The sequence below is a fragment of the Lonchura striata genome, chromosome 13 (assembly GCF_050655825.1).
Source record: "Lonchura striata isolate lonStrDom1 chromosome 13, ASM5065582v1, whole genome shotgun sequence".
Classification (NCBI taxonomy): Eukaryota; Metazoa; Chordata; class Aves; order Passeriformes; family Estrildidae; genus Lonchura; species Lonchura striata.
The window spans coordinates 19,237,406-19,253,640 of NC_140715.1; the positions used below are offsets into that span (position 1 = coordinate 19,237,406).

A 16,235-nucleotide genomic window follows, 5' to 3' on the forward strand; every position below is an offset into this window, starting at 1 on the left:
GGCCGTGCCAAGGCTGCGGAGCTCCCCCCGGCAGGGACAGAGGGACAGCCCGGCCCTCGCCCGTGGGTGACAAATGGCTCCTGAGCCACCTGGCTGTGCACAGAAACTGTTCTCCACCTCTAATAACAATAATCAATCATCCTGCTCTGGGCAGGGCATGTGCAAGGTCTTCCAGTGCTGGGGAGCTGGTGGGGCTGGCAGGGGGATTTTGGGGGGCTCCCCTGAGGGGACACAGAAGCCTCTGCTCCGGGGGTGGCTCCTCTCCTGCACTGCCCACCAGCAGGGCAATCCAGGGCAATACACACCCTGCCAGGGGGAGTGCCAGCTCCTCGGGGCCGTGAAAATCGTGATTTTGGAGGGGAAAGCAGCTGGGAGCCCAGGTCTGGCACGGGGCACTGGGTGCTCCCTGCTCCAGAGGATCCCACGGGTCCCCGTGCCAAAGGAGCTGCTGAGTGAGGCCCAGGAAAAGGGATTTCTGCTGGGCCCAAGATACTTTGCCCCAGGGAAGTGGTGCCACTTTTTTCCAGCTACTGATAAAGTTAAACCCTTGATCTGGTTAACGATTTAGCCCATAAGGCAAGCCGGGGTAGGACAGCAATGCTGTTAATGCCACTGGCTTGGTGACACTTCAGTTTTTTCCTAACATCTAAGCCAACCCTACTCTCTGTCAGGTGGAAACCATCGCCCTTGTCCTGCCACTTCTGGAGAAATCCAGGGCAGGGAAAGGGAACGACAAGGACAAGGCCAGGCGGGTGTGGGGGTGCAAATGCCCCCATGGCAAAAACTCAGGGAATGATGGGGATGGGATCCAGGAGCCCCAGGAGCTGTGGGAACCCCTGGGAAAGGTCCTCAAGCATCCAGAGGGGTCGGGAAGCATCCAGAGGGGTTGGGAAGCATCCAGAGGGGCTGGGAAGCATCCAGAGGGGTTGGGAAGCATCCCGCTCCCCTCCCCGCTGTGCTGGGTACTCCACGCAGCCCGCAGAGCCACATCTTCATCTCTGCCCAAAGGAGGAGATTTGGAGTCTAAAATCTGCCTCTTTCAGGAGGAGCTCACAGGAGCTACAAGCTGCAGACACGAACTCTTTTGTGAGCCCGACCCGGCTGGGATTTACCTAAAACAGCCCCAGGGAGGAGCGGCTGGGCGGGGATGTGGGGGGAGAGCAAGGGAGGGAGGCTGCCTGGTGTTTGTTTTTCCTAATGAAGCCCCATAATCAAATCATTTCAATTTTAATTGTGAAGCCAGCAGGCAGATTTCTGTCTCCAGATGGGACGTGATAGGAATAGTTGAAGGCTGGGCACGTTCTGCCACTCACCTTAATGCTTGGGACAAGGCAGATGGGAGCAGCACGGCTTGGGAAGAGCCTGGTCCCCCCCGGGATGAGGATTGGAGCTGGGATCGGACCCCAAACCTCTCCTGCTTTGTTGATCCAGGGAAACCGACCCCTGGCAAGATGTGCTGCACCATTCCCAGGTCTGAGCAGGGGAGGCAGGAGTTTTCCCTGCTTTCATCTCCCAGCTCTGCCAGGATACATGAAATCTATTTGTGGCTTCCACTTACCATCTCATTTTCTTGGGTGTTTGGACTTTGGGAAAAGAGGAAAATAAAGAAACTGGGTCATTTTGCATTTATTTGGAAGAGCTGAGATGTTAACCCTCCAGCTGCACAGAGCTCTGCTCGTGTCTCTGTGGGACTGGCAAACTTGGAACAAGTGGTGGGGGAGAGGAGAAACCTCCTCAGCAAAAATAAAGTGTCTTTTGCCCAGCTTCTTGTTCAGGCTGGGGGGAACTGGGTGCAGCGGGGCTGGGATTTGCCCTCCCAGTCTAAAGCAGTGACCTGAGGCAAAACACATCAACTTGTTCCTTGTGATGGAGAAATGGAGCTGGGAGTGATTCAATCCTCCAGGGAGGGGCATCCTGCTGCCTGCCAGGCCTCAGCAGTCACCCAGGGCATGGGGTGGGCATCGAGGGCTGTCAGGGAGGGGGGATATCTCCTCTCCTCCCCCCCAGAGAGGTTTGTTCCTCCCAAAGATGCTGAGGCCAGAGGTACAGCGTGACCCAGGCAGGTCACAGCAAGTATGGAACACCTCGTGCTCCTCTTGGTGCCTTCCCCAGAGCCATAACGGGGCAGAGCCCAGCTCTTATCAGGGCTGCCTGCTGCTGCTTTCACCTCCTCGAGCTGCTGCCCTCCCCATGCCCACAGTCCAGCTCGCAGGGCTGACAGCATCTCTGGAATCTCCTGGAAGGGATCCAGGCGGGGAATGCCAGGCACAGAGCAGCCACCAGCATCCCTGTGGCCTGGCCTCTTCACTCTTATCAGCTCTCCCTTTTGTGCCTGAGTCATCAGGGACGAGAGCATCAAATCAGCAATAAAGTCATTACCTTGCTAAGCAAATACAGATGAAAACCTCACTTTATTTTTTGAAATCCGAGCCCTGGCTCCTGAGGGCTTGAAGTGGCACCTTCCCTGTGCCAGCCTTCCCTCGGCTGGGTGTGCTCCAGCCCCAGGGACAGCCTGGGTGAGGAGAGGAGGGGCAGAGGGGCACTGTCCTGGCAGCCCAGGGATTTCCTGGGATGGGGAAGCTCCGTGCTTGGTGCAGCCCCACTCTGGTGGCTCCAGCTGCAGGAACTGGGCACATCCAGTGGGAGTGACACCCCCTCTGCTACCCTTCACCCCTGGCACCTCGTGCCTCCTGCATGTCTGCAGTTCAGCATGCCATGCCATGCCATGCCATGCCATGCCATCCCATCCCATTATCCCATCCCATCCCATCCCATTATCCCATCCCATCCCATCCCATCCCAGGGCTGATTTGGGATTCTGCTCTCCTTCTCCCTCCTTGAATATCCCACCGTGTCCAAATGGGAACTAAACTGAGGCCACCAGACTCTTTTGTGCCAGGGCTGCGGGCGGTTTCAGCCCTGGCTCCTGGCACGAGCGAGTGGCTGCCAGGCTCTGGTGGGCACCGCTGTGTGCTGGCTCTGCTGCCGTGCCCAGCGTGCCCTGCCTGCCCCAGGGCCAGGCAGGGCTGGGGTTAAACCCACCCTGACCAAAACCCGTGCCAGGGCCGTTCCTTCCTGGCATGGCAGCTCCAGCTCAGGCTGCCCTGGCCCGCTGCCCATCCCCGAGCGCTCTCCCGGTGTCCCGGGGGTTCTCCCGCTGCAGCCCCGTGGGGAGGTGCTGGGCACGGGCTGGCAGCTGCCCCCACAGCCTGGCAGGGGCTCAGGCAGCACCAGGAGGAGGTGGGGATGAGCTGGAGGCAGGCTGTGGGACACAGGGCAGGGGCTGGGGGTGTCCTGCCAGGGAGCAGCACCCAGCTGGCACTGGGTGACCCACCGAAGCAGGCAGTGCCACCCCAGCAGGGCTTGTTCTCCTCAGGCAGGAGCAGGAGGAGGAGGGATGCTGCTCATGGGTGGACTTGTCCCCCTGCCACGCAGGAAAAGGTCCCTGAGGACAGCAGAGGAGGGCAGACCTGGCTGTGCTGGGAGGGAACAGCCGCTGGGAATGCCAATGACCGGCCCTGAATGCTGGTTTTGTTTTGTCCCAGGCACGGCTGTGCCCTGCCTCTGCCAGGCAGCGTTGGAACCCTGCTGCTCACGGGGCATGAGTGCCCTGGGAAGTGCCAGCGACAAAGCTGAGCTTGAGGAGCAGCCCTGCATGCCACCCTGCCAGGCTGGCACAGCGGGCACAGCGGGGATGTGCTGGGCTCTTCCCAGGCTTCCAGTGAGGTTTGATCCCGTCTGCCAGAAGGAAAAGTGATGGGAAGAGAAGAGATGGTCAGGAAGTGAGCGAGGTGTGCTTCCTGCATCCCTCCTGCTCAAATACTGCACAATTCCTGCCCAATTCCTGCACAATTCTGACAAAATTCCTACCCAAATCCTGCTCAATTCCTGCTCAGTTCCTGCACAATTCCTGCCCAAATCCTGCACAAGTCCTGCTCAATTCCTGCACAATTCTGTCACAATTCCGCCAGAGTTCCTGCTCAGTTCCTTCACAATTCCTGCTCAATTTTGGCAAAATTCCTGCTCAATTCCTGCACAATTCCTGCTCAATTCCTACATAAATCCTGTTCAATTCCTGCCCAATTCTTGCCCAAATCCTGCTCAATTCCTGCACAGTTCTGGCACAATTCCTGCACAGTTCCTGCTCAATTCCTGAACAGTTCCTGCTCAATTCTGGCACAATTCCTGCTCAGTTCCTGCTCAATTCCTACTCAATTCCTGAACAGTTCCTGCTCAATTCTGGTACAATTCCTGCTCAATTCCTGCCCAATTCCTGCACGCCCACCTCTCCCCTGCATGCCCCTTGGGGCTGGGCAGTGCAGGCAGAGCTTTGCCTGGCTGGGGACGGAGCTCTCAGCTGGCCCTGGAGCTGGGACAGGGAATGCTGCCCCGTGACTCTGCAGGGCTCCTGGGGAAATGGAGATGCTGCCAGGCACGGTGGTTTTTACAGCCTCAGCCCTGCTGCACGCTGCCAGATCCATGCCCTGAAAATCTAGTTTCCTAGGGATAAACAGGATTTCTTATTCCTGTTGCTAATGCGATATCAGCGCATTGCAACGCAGATGTTTTAATAACACATAGCTCTTTTAATGGAGGGCCTTAAGCTAATTTACTTCCCAACATTTGTATATGTCCTATTTGCTCATTTATTCATGCAGTAAATGGAATTAAAGTTGCTAAAGGTTTAGAAAATTACAAATACACTGGAGACGTGCACCTGTGTATTAGAACAAGGAGCAGGAGCTGCTTTCCTGGCACAGAGGGTGCCCAAGGCACGTGCTGCTGGCTGCTCCCTCCCTCCTGTGCAGCCACTCGGGCTGGAGGGGAAGGCAGCCAGGCACTGCCAGACCCCATTCCCAGGGATGCTGACAGTTGTGACAACCACTGCATTTTTATTTTTATCATCCCGCCAACGCCGCTCTTTAGATCAGCTTTTATTAAAAATAAATAATGCTTTTAAAGCCGGCGCTGGGGCACCAAACTGTGACAAAGGCCAGGGAGGCGGTGCTGAGATGATTAATGTGGTTTTTCCAGTGAAATTCTGTAGCAGTTCTCCCGTGCTGAAGGTTCTGCTGACAGCTGTGGGCAGGAAAAAGGTGCTGGGTGCCATTCTCAGCCTGGCACCTGGAGCAGGGGCACAGGTCTGGCTGTGGCCTCACCCCTCCTTGGCCAGGCTTTGGTGGGCACAGGTCGGGCAAAAGCCAAAGGGATGTTGAGGCGCAGAGCCCTGCCTCAACAAAGGGATGTATCCATCCCTTCTTCTCCCATTATCCCCAACAACTGCCCCCAGCAGGCCCAGCCACCCGAGCCCAGCTGAGGGGTGAGCACAGCTCACACTCGGGGCAGGGAAAATGGGTTTTGAATGTTCCCTGCCACACAGCCTGCAGCCCGGGGCTCCAGGGATGTCACACACCCATCGTGTCACCACCCTGGGCAGACCCATGCCGGGCACATCTCCATCACATGAGGAGGCTCCCCCATATCCCACCCTCCAGGGGAAGGTGAGGAAACCTCCAGCACCTCGGGAAAACCCCCAAAGGCTGTGCAAGGCTGGCCTTGCTCCCCCTGGGCAGGCTCATCCCACCCAGGCTTCCCAGGAAGGGACACCAGTCCTTCCCAGTCCGAGCACTGGTGGGATGGCACAGCTGCCTCTGCCCATGGCCACGGGGACAGGGCAGCAGCTCCTGCCCTGCTGGGACAGCCCCAGCTGCAGAACCCCTGCCACGATCGGGGCTTGTGGCTGGGGAGCTCCATCCTTGTCCAAGAGGTGCCCATCACCTGAGGCTTTCCCCAATCCCAGCTCACGGCAACCAGCGGGAAAAGCAGCGAGCAAAACCTTAGGCAAACATTTCGGGAATCCAAAAATCTCACTCTGTGAGCACAGTTTGGCTCAACAGCTTGCTGGGGAATGGCAAGCACTCGATGTCCAGAGGCAGAGCCGGCCCGCGGAGCTCCCGTTATCTGCTCTATTGTAATGCAGGCGAACCCAATGGGAAGAAATGATGATTATTCAGAAGGCTGAATTATTTCTTTATTGTAACTATGCTAAAATACATTAATATACTATGTAAAAGGAGGATACTAAAACTACATACTACTTTCTCTGACTCTATCTCTAACTCTAACACAACTTGTGACCCTCTCTGAGAGCCCAGCCCCAGATTGGCCACCAGGCTCAAACAATCCTCACCAGAATCCCACCAAGAAATCACCCCAGGGAAGCAATTCTCCAAATGCATTCCACATAGGAAAAACAAGGAGCAGAAATAGGAATTGTTTTCTCTTTCATTTCTCTCCGTGCACCTCTATGAAAAATCCTGAGAGGGAGAGAAGTGTACTTGCCACGCTGCTCCATCAAGGAAAGGTGCTGCCACTCACTGCTGCACTCCCGTTATCCCGCTCCCTCCCCTGCCTTTCCAGGCCGGAGCATTTCTCGAACTGTGCTTTATCCCCATCCCTGCCGCTCCTTTTCCAGCGCCACCAGCGCCGACAGTGCCCACCGTAAATCCCGGCTGCCCGGTGCCAGCGCTGCGCGCCCCGGGCGCTCCCGGCGCGGCAGCGTGCGCCCTCCGCGGCGCGGAACGCGTGGGCACGGAGCGGCCCCGCGCTCCCTCCTCCCCGGCTCTGCAACCCGGGCTCTGCAACCCGGGCTGTGTAACCCGGGCTCTGCAATCCGGGCTGTGCAACCCGGGCTCTGCAATCCGGACTCTGCAATCCGGGCTCTGCAACCCGGGCTCTGCAACCCGGGCTGTGCAACCCGGCTCTGCAACCCGGGCTGTGCAACCCGGGCTCTGCAACCCGGGCTCTGCAACCCGGGCTCTGCAACCCGGGCTGTGCAACCCGGGCTCCGCAATCCGGGCTCTGGAATCCCGGCTCTGCAATCCCGGCTCTGCAATCCGGGCTCTGCAATCCCGGCTCTGCAATCCCGGCTCTGCAACCCGGGCTGTACAACCCGGGCTCTGCAATCCCGGCTCTGCAATCCGGGCTGTCTCGATGCCGTCTCCAGCCCAGCCCCGCCGGCTCGCCGCTCCCGGCGAACCCGCGCCCGTCCCTGCGGGGGAGCGCGGCGAGGCGGCTGTGCTCTTACCTCTCGGCGGAGCCGGGAGCGCGGCGAGAGCTGGAAATAGCCCCGGCTGACACAGATAGCTGTGCGGGAGCAGCAGGGGCCCGCACTTGCCGCGGTGGTTGCCGGCTGCACGGCGATGAGTCAGCCCGAGCCCCGCTCGGGCACACGAGGCTGCCCGGCCTCCCGCCCCTGCCCGCCGAGCCCAGCCCGGGCCCCGTTGCCGGGGAAATTGGTGCTCCCCCCCCTCGTCCTCTAAGCACAGGAGTAGGGAGAGGATGGGAATGAGAGCATCTTGCAGCTTTTTAAGCTCTCGAGATGCTTTCAAGTGCCGGGGAGGCTGTGCGAGCTGTGATTTGCTGCATTATTTCTGTTGCTATCCCTGCACGGGGAGCTCCTGTGTGCAGAAGAGCTGCTCGCAGCGAGTCAGCATCCAAACGCTGCCTGTTCTGGGGGAGGCTGAGCCCCACAGCTGCCATCACCCACAAGGGACTGGGGGCCACCCTGGCACCTTTCAGCACTTCCCAGCGTCTCTGGGATGGGTCCCCTCTAGCTCAGCCGTGGGTAACCAAAGCAGCCGGACACCGAAGCGGTGTCAGTTCGCCCCGAGCTCCTCCAGCAGAGCTCTCCATCCTCCTCCTCATCCTTCTCCTGGGGCTCAGGGGCTGCCTGGCTGCCGGCGATTGCACTGTCAGGACATTAATAAATAATTAGCCGGCAAACTTCCACCAGGGAGCTTGGTTTGCTCTCCTCCAGCGGTGCCGCCTGCTCAGAGCGAGAGCCAGGGGAGAGCAGCTATTCCCAGGAAGAGGGGCTGGAGGGGGTGGCATCTCCCCAGCCGGGCTGGCGGCTCCCCAAGCTCCTCCACAGCTGACTTCACATTCCAAAGGGATTCGGGGGGAGGAGGAGGAATAGGTAAAATCAATGAGAACCTATTTGGCGGGACAAAAGAACGTGGTTTTATTTATAGCACTGGCTGGAGCTGAAGAATCTCCTGCTCAGGGAGACGGTGCTGAGGCGCTGAGGAGCAGCACAGCAGTGTCTGCACAGGGCTGGGAGATGCACCAGTGCCCACCCCGCACCAGCCAGCCCCACCGAGCCCCCCAGCTCCCCAAAGTGCTGAGGGCGGCTTTGCCCGCCAGCCTGGCAAGGGGGGAACATCTGCAGAGGGGTTTCTGCTCTGACAGCAGTGTCTGTGCTCAGGGGGTGCCAGGAGCCGAGCACCAGCCCCTTCCCACCCCTCGTGTCCAGGCAGGGCTGCAGGAGCTGGGGACAGTGGTGGCCAGTCACTGCTCAGTGACTGATGGGGGATGCTCAGAGGAGAGCTGGTGACAAAGGAGGAGGGGGTGCTGCGAGATGGAGGCCCAGGCACAGACAGAGCCAGCCTGGCAGGCTGGGAGTCACGAGCCAGGAGATGCCCATGGACATCCCTGCCAGCAACAGCTGCTTGGGGAACAGCAAGTCCTTGCTCAGCAGTGCTGCAGATCCAAATTGTCTCCCTCTGCTGCTCACTGCCTCGGCCAGCTCTGCTGGTGCAGGAGGATCAGGACCTGCTCTGGTGACCATGGCACGTCTCTGGGATGAGGCAGTTAAAACAGAGAGAGGAAGAGAGGCACGCAGGCTCTGAGCAGCTCCAGGGAGAGGCAGGGGGAATTACCCTGCTCGGAGCCATCAACAGAGAAGGATGAGGCTGGTCTGGGTCTCAGCCAGCCCCCCTCAACACCCCTCACTCCTCCTGGGAGCAGCTGGCAGCAGGATAGAGGGGATACAGGAGATAGCCCAGCTCCTGGTGCTGTCCTGCCAGGCAGGGATGGGCAGTGAAGGGAGCCCAGGCAGCACCACCAGCGCCAGAGGCAGCTCGGTGGGCAGGGATGAGGCGGGGGAGCAGTGAGAGGCCAGTGGGGTGATGTGGATGGGCTGTGACAGACACTGGCAGAGCAGTGTGGGAGCTGCCAGAGCTGTGGGAAAGCCGAGCTCAGCCGGAGTGAAAGGGACACGAAGCGGATGGTGCCATCCCGCCGGTCCCAGGGCTGCCTGGTGCCCTGTGCCCGGCTGCTCTGGGGCAGCACGGGGGGCACCGACCCTGGACCAGCGAGGGGCAGGCTCGGGCTGCAGGCTGGGATGTCAGGCAGCGCAGAAGGAGCAGTGCAAGGTCTCTGACAGCATGTTCCTTCTCTCTGCTGAAGTGAGGTACAGGATGAGCCGAGTGCCCTGGGCTGCTGCCAGCCTCTCATCCCCGGGCAGAAGGGGCCGGCTGGCCCTGCTGTGCCAGAGCAGCCTGGAGAGGAGGACAGGCTGCTTCAGCTGCTGTGGGTGTGCTGCTTCCGCGGACAAATGAGTCACTGGAAGTGCCATAAGGAGTCAATGGGCAGCCTGGTCCCCTGCTCGGCCCACACAGCTGGTGGGCAGCATGAGCCATCGTGCAGGAGCCTTCCCTACCCTCTGCTGCCTGGGCTCTGCCTCTTGCTCCAGGAAATTCCCATCTGTTTCAACAATGCGTCCACAAAGGCCCCTTCTTGCTCCTTTGCTATCACATTTATGTGCTCACAGCTTTCCCCTGCAATCACTGCGTGGATTTACCTCCACAGCACGCTCCAGGCTGCAGGGTGGGGCAGGCTGCAGCCCTGCACAGCATCCCCCTGCACGGGCGCATCCCTCCAGCCCTCAGTGCTGGCCACGGGCTCCTCTGACGGAGCTGCAGCAGCCCCTGCTCCGGGGAAAGAGCTGCAGAGAGCCTGGCAGGTGGCACAGGGGGAGGGACCCTCTGCAGGGTGTGCTGCAGAGAGGGGCCTGGGGGGCTGTGCCACAGCATGGCAGAGTGTCCTTGGTGTCCAGGCGTGCCTGCCTGAGGGCTTTGTGGCACAGTGGGACATCGCTCCACAATGATGCTGAGGAGCCTGGAGCAGGAATGGCAACCTCTGAGGCTCAGCCCTGCCCCCTGGACAAGCTGGACCTCAGAGCCAGAGCCCACCCAGCACCCACTTGCCCTCAAAATCCACTTGTTTCCTAGGTCTCCTCCAGCCCCAGGGGCCAGTCCCTCAGCCCTGTGGCAGAGAGGACATCAGACTTTCACTCCTTGCTGGCCGTGAAGCATAACAGAGCCCTCCTGTCAGCAGCTGAGGAGGAGGAGGCAGGAGCTCCCAGGTGCACGCAGCTAATGAGGCACAGAAAGCGTGCAGGGAAAGCAACACTCTGTCCCTGTGCTCGTGATCTCAGGTGAAGGATAAGGCTGAGCCGAGTGCTGAGCAGGGCTGCAGGGAAGGGAAAGCAGAGCTCGTGGAAAGGAGCCAGGCAGAGAAACTCAGCAAAACCCTGGGCATGGCACTGCCAACCGCTGTGCCCCCAGACAGTGGGGCCCCGCCAGCAGCGTGCGTGGATGGAGAGCGCTCCAGAGCAGGCTCTGGGGAGCCTGGGGACACCTTCCCCTTCAGCTGCCCCCAGCTCACCCAGGCACGGGCTCACAGAGCTCCTGCCAGCCCACAAAGCCTTTCCCTGTCCTGATTGAGAGCAGCCACCACGCCAGCCCCCCATGTCCCGCGAGTGCCAAGCCCGGAGTGTCACCGGGCGGGGGGCTGCGGATGTTGCAACTCCGAGGAGCCCCACTTGCTGCTGCCTCTCACTGCCCGCTCCTTACAACATTTTGCCATCCACAAACAGAGGCAGCTGCAACGTGAGAGCGAGGGCGGGCGGTCGCCAGGCCGGGGTGGCTCCTGCCAGCCCGCGCTCATTGGCTCCGGCCCCTGTCCCACGCCTGGCCTTTGGCAGGCTCAGGGTACCTTCCAACCCTGTCCCCTCCTGACCGCTGGCCCCATGACATTACTCACTCGCTGTTGTTTTGAAAGGACATTTGCAAGATTTCCTGTTATGTTTTCCCTCGGTAATGTTATCTCCAGCCCCTCCGGGCTGAGCATCGCGGTGCTGCTGCAGCAGCGGCGCGGTGCCACGGGGCACTCCGGAGCAGCCAGGGCTGCCAGGCCAGGGTGGGCACGGGGGGTTTAACTCTGCTGGAGAGAGGCTGACACCTCTTGGAGTCCATAAATGCAGAGAGCAGCAGGAGCTGAGCTCTGGCAGCTGCCCTGCTCTCGGAGCTCGGGGTCTGGTGGAGGAGGAAAGCTGTGAGCACACGGCAGAGCTGGCACAGGGTGGGGTGTGTGACACGGGCAGTGATGTCCCATTCACAGCACGGCATCCCAGACACCATTCCTGCCCACCGCAGGTGTTTCTGAGCCTGCCACATGACTGACTTCTTAGAAGGTGGAGACAACACCACTTATAACATCTTGTCCTCCTTCGCCTCTCTCCTGGTGCTTCCGAAACCCTTTTTATGAGTGTTATTCAACCAATTCCTCCAGAAACTGCAGGGCGCAGGGAAGTTGTGTGATCTCCATTTCACAGGTGAAAAGAACCAAAAGGAACATAAAAATGCTTGGACTGTGCAAAAGTGCACAGCAGTCAGGAGCTGAAGTTGGGCAGGTTAACATCAACTTGCAGCCACGTGAGCTTCATCCTGCAGGATCCCACAGAAACCCAGAGGCAGCAGAAAGTCCGCTTGGCCAAGATGCCCCCATTGTGCTCTGCTGTCCTCTGTCCCCCTCCTGACCCCATTGCCACATCCAGTTCTGCCTGCAGGGCTGGAAGGAGCCCTCACCTGTCTGCTCAGAGGAGAAATGGGGCAGTGCAGGCTGGGCTTTGCTTTCCTCATGATCCTCCACACCTGGGGGTGTCCTGCAAGCTGTGACCACTGGAGGCTGGGAAGGGCTCACCTCCTCGGGTTAGAAAGCAAGGCAGGAGGAACTGTGCTTGCACATGGACCAGAAGGGAAAAGGTGTTTCTGAAAAACCTATGCACAACTTGATTTTCAGATGACAATTGACGAGTAATTCCCACGAATGTTACTTCCTACTTGAGTGCAGATGGTGCAAAGGAAATCATGAGATACTCAGGGGTGAACTTCGCCTTTTGTGCAACAAATTCCTCCCAGAGGACTAGTGTGGAGAGGCCTTCCAGCCCTGACGGGGCAAACTGCCCTTCTGTTCTCAGTTCATCTTCATCACACCGTAGCCTTCATCACTCGTACCTTCTGTGAGGAAAGGAATGCATGTCAGATCACTGCTCAGCAGGGTCAGCTGGAATTTGAGTCTCAGTCTTCAAGGAATTGCACATGCCCCACAGCAAGGCAATTTCCTTCCTTGGCCCTGCTGAGTGTGCTGTGCCCGCTGGTCACAGCTGGGAATCCTGGCAGGGCATTCCGGGGCCCAGGCCTCCCACCCATGGGCAGAGAAGTTTCACTGCTGGCAGGGCAGCCGGAAAAGCACCTTGGGTAAGTGTTTTGGCACTCAGTAATTAGTACTAGAGTGCACAGCAATGAGGAAGAGTTGCTTTGTCCCATCCCAGCAGCCAGGCCACCCTGGTCCACAGCTCTCATCAGCGTGACACGACAGATGCTGTTCCTGACATCTCCCTTTGGTGCAAGGCTTGGGATCATCAGGGAAAACCCAGTGTTGCTACACCGCGTGGTGTTCACAACATATCCTGAGCCAAAGGGAGGCCAGAGGGAATTCAAAGTGGCTGGAACCAGCTCTGCCTTTGAAGCAACAGCAAAGAGAACACGGACGGGCAGTGGGCCTTTCGTGCCAGAGGAAGAAGCACTTTCTGTTCACCCTGCAGAGCCTGGCACAGAGCTCCCCACCCTGATAGCTCCACACCACTTTGCTCCATCAGCTCTTTACAGTGACCCTGCAGTCCTGTCTAGGCAGTCTGAGGGGAATCAAGGATTTGGAGCTATTAGGCTGCAGGTGTTGCCACTTGGTTGGTTGTGTATCAGCTAATTCAGGCTGCAGTGCCAAGCCCTGCTCTTTCCCATGTAATTGCTACGGGTAAGTAAATAGAGCATTCATGAGATTTTTGGTCCCATCATTAATTATTTCTGAAAGGGCTTTTAGGATATGCCTCAAAACCCCAGACAGAAAGATGACGTGCGTGACATCAAGATGCTCGCAGCCGCAGCTGAAAAGAAAACAAGGAAAATCAGAAGATCTTTTGCTCCTTTCTACTCTTTACTGCAGTCCCCTGGTCCCATTTCAGTGCAGACCCACCGAGCCTGGCAGTGACCCCTGGCCCAAGCGCGGCTCTCAGGGTTTAGGTATCTCCACATGGGGTGATCTGGGGACTGTTGAGAGCTGCGGGGCACTGCTGGGTGCTCCCACTTTTAAACACTGGCAGTTTTCAGGTGTGTGCAGTGGCACTGCTCAAAGCGGGTTCCTTCTGTGGGTGCGTGCCCCTGGGGAAGGCACTCCAGCAGGAACTACGCGGCACTTTAAACGCCCCAGAGAGAGCCTGGATGTACCCCTGCTCTGGATGTGCACCCAGCGCTTACACATCTAAACCCGGAGCCACCCAGGGGCCGCGCCGCGGCAGCGGGGCACACCCCCGGTTTGACGGGGTGCCACTTCCGAGTGCCACACACCAAGTGGTGTCCCACGCGTGTCCGCAAAGCCCCCGGGGCGCTCCCTCGCAGCGCTCCATCCATCCCCCCGGAGCCCGGCTCCGCAGCCGCTGCGGGCGGGGGCTGCGGGCGGCTCCGCCCCGGCGCTCCGCGCTCCCCGCCCCGCCGGCCGCCCGGCTCCCGCCGCCGCGCCTGCTGCATGCTCGGTGCTCAGCCCCAGCCGGAGGTGGAAGATGGCGGAGCCGGGGCCGGATTGCAGCTCTCTGCTCGACGAGGATCTCTCCTCCTTCGTCTTCAGTTACCTAGCTGACAGCCAGGTAGGCGGCGCGGCTTGGGGGGGGGGCTCTGCTGCGCGGCTCCCCGGAGCGCTGCAGCCGGAGGGGGCGAACGGACAGACCCCCCCGCTCCCCTTGCCGGGGCACCCCGGGGAAGAAACGCTGCTGCCGGAGCGGGGCTGAGGGGCCCGGCTGCTCCGGGGGTGGCCCGGGCTGCGCGGCGGTCCCGTTCTCCCCGCGGCTGCGGAGCCGGCCGCCCGCGGGGCTGTGCGCGCCCCTCCCGGGCTCCCGGGCGGCCGCAGCCCCGCAGCCCCGCCGGCGCTTTCAGCACCACTCGCACGTGGACTCCCGCGCCCCCCACACCCCCCCATCGGCCGGGAATTCGGGGGGGAGAGGGGACAAGTTGATGGGTCGATGGGTTTCGGTACAGAGCGACCCCCCCCCCGGTTGTTAGGGCTCCCCCAAAGGTGGGGAGGGGGCGGCGCGGGGCTGGGGGGGGCTCCGCAGGGGGCTGCGCGGTGGGGGCTGATGGAGCCGGGCTGTGGGATGAGTCATGCCGAGCGTCAGTTCCACGCATACGGGCTGGGATCTTGGGGGATGGAGGTTTGGGGAGGGGGGGTGCGGCAGCGACAGGGGTCTCGGTGCTGCGAGTCGCCGGCTCCGAAATGTGGATGGGCTGTGTTTTGGACGGAGCTGGGTATTAAAATCAGATTAAGGCTCCTTGGCAGCTCCGGCGGGATCACGAGAGCGAGCCGTGCTGGCTATAGGGCTCGCATGCTTTTCCATTTTGGGGGCTGCAAGAGAGGCGCTATACAATAAAGCGGGCAGGAGCCGGAGCCGGGGCTGAGCCCGGGCACGGCCGCGCATTTCGCAGTCGGCTCGATGAGGCTGCTGCAAGTGGGAAGAGTTTTCTGTAGTTATTTATCCTCCCCCCCGACCCTTCCCTTTCATAACCACGGATTACAAAATATCTCTGATTGTGAAGCGAGCGCATTCATCCCAACCCTTGCTCTCTCACCACTTGAGCCCCGCGATTGCAAACAGCCCGGAGCGTGTGTGTGTTTGCGGGGAGCAGCAGGACCAGGGCTGATCCTGCCGCCGGTTTGGGTTCAAAACAAACAAGAGAGCTGGTAAATGAGATTTGCCCGCGGTGCGTGTGCCAGACAGAACCAGGCAGGGCTTGCCACCAGCCAGATTGATGTAGTCCCGGCACCTCTGCCCGCCTGCACCAGCGCCAGAGCGCTCCGGCTTGGCACGGGACCGGGCGGCAGGGCAGGGGGGAGGCAGCCTGGCTTCTTAACCAAGAGCTGCTGACAGGTTGATTACAGCAGCAGGGTCAGGAAAGGTGAGAAGTGGGCCGAGATTTTGTAAGCACTTCGTGGGGTTTTTCCATTTTGTTTTTGCTGCGGGAGCCGTCGGCTTGGAGGAGAGGAGGCTGGCTGGCTCTGTGGGACACTGTCCCTCGAGTGGGCTGCGGGTGTGGGATGCCATCCCCTGGAAGTACGGCTCAAAAGCTGCAGCTCCCACCAGCACCATTGCTGCCTGAGCAGGTGAAAGTTCCTGGCTCCGCTTCCCTATAATAACCCTCCTGTTCTCCATGTGTTAACCATGAAAAGCCCCTATGGTTGCAGCACGTGCCTGGAGCCTTGTTTCTCTTTTTCTTTGCTTTTTGGTCAGCATTTGATGTGCCAATTTAAAAGTCTTAATCAAAAAAGCCACTGCTAAGGGAAGGGGAAAACAAAAATCCCACAAATTGTCATCCCTCTCTGGTGCAAGCCCACCATGTTGTGAACGTTTCCCTGGAAAATTTGGAACTGTGAAATGGCCTGTGCTGAAAGGAGACAGTGTTGATGAAACATAGTTGGCTGTGTCCCCTGTTTTCTCTCCCTGTCCCCCGGCGTGCTCTCTCCTGGAGGGAGCACAGGTAGCGCTGCTCTGAAATCTGCAGGTGTGGGAGGAGAGGAGCAGCCGGGGCAGCATTGCAGCTCGCTGCAGCTCCCGTGCAGCCCCTCTGTGCTCTCCCATCCGGTGCCTGCTTTCGATAATTCCATTTCCTCTTCTGTCCCCATGTGCGCTGAGGGGCTCAGGGCTGCGATGGGAAGAAAAGAGAAGACTGAAAAAGGAAGGAAAACCAGCCCCCCCCTCCCAGCTATGATTTGCATGCGTCTGCTTAAGAACCGCCTGAAGTTGTAAGCATGTGTTGTGCTTGTACCTTAACCTCTGATGAAACTGGGGGAAGGCTCCAGCCCTGGCTCTGTCACATGCTGCCTTCTAACTGGGAGCGGGAGGCGGGCCGGGCTGGCTCTGACGTCTCTCCCCATTACTACTGTACGAGCTGAGCTTACAACTGGGTTACGGACTCCTCCGGGGAGCCCCAAAGCTGCTTCCCCAAAGACCCCCGCGCCCCAGCACGAGAGCAGATCATCCTGAGAGGCTGCGCTGTCAGGAGGCC

The 16,235-nt window shown here is 59.6% G+C and overlaps 1 protein-coding gene across 1 annotated transcript in view; it reads left to right on the forward strand.

The window, feature by feature from the left end:
- Positions 1-13,647: 13,647 nt before the first annotated feature.
- PPARGC1B (PPARG coactivator 1 beta) overlaps positions 13,648-16,235 on the forward strand; it is a 47,711-nt gene continuing 45,123 nt past the window's right edge. The window contains exon 1 of the mRNA XM_021547184.4: positions 13,648-13,825. Within this exon, the coding sequence (XP_021402859.3) occupies positions 13,742-13,825 (84 nt within the window). The 5' untranslated portion in view covers positions 13,648-13,741. The remainder of the gene's footprint in view (positions 13,826-16,235) is intronic.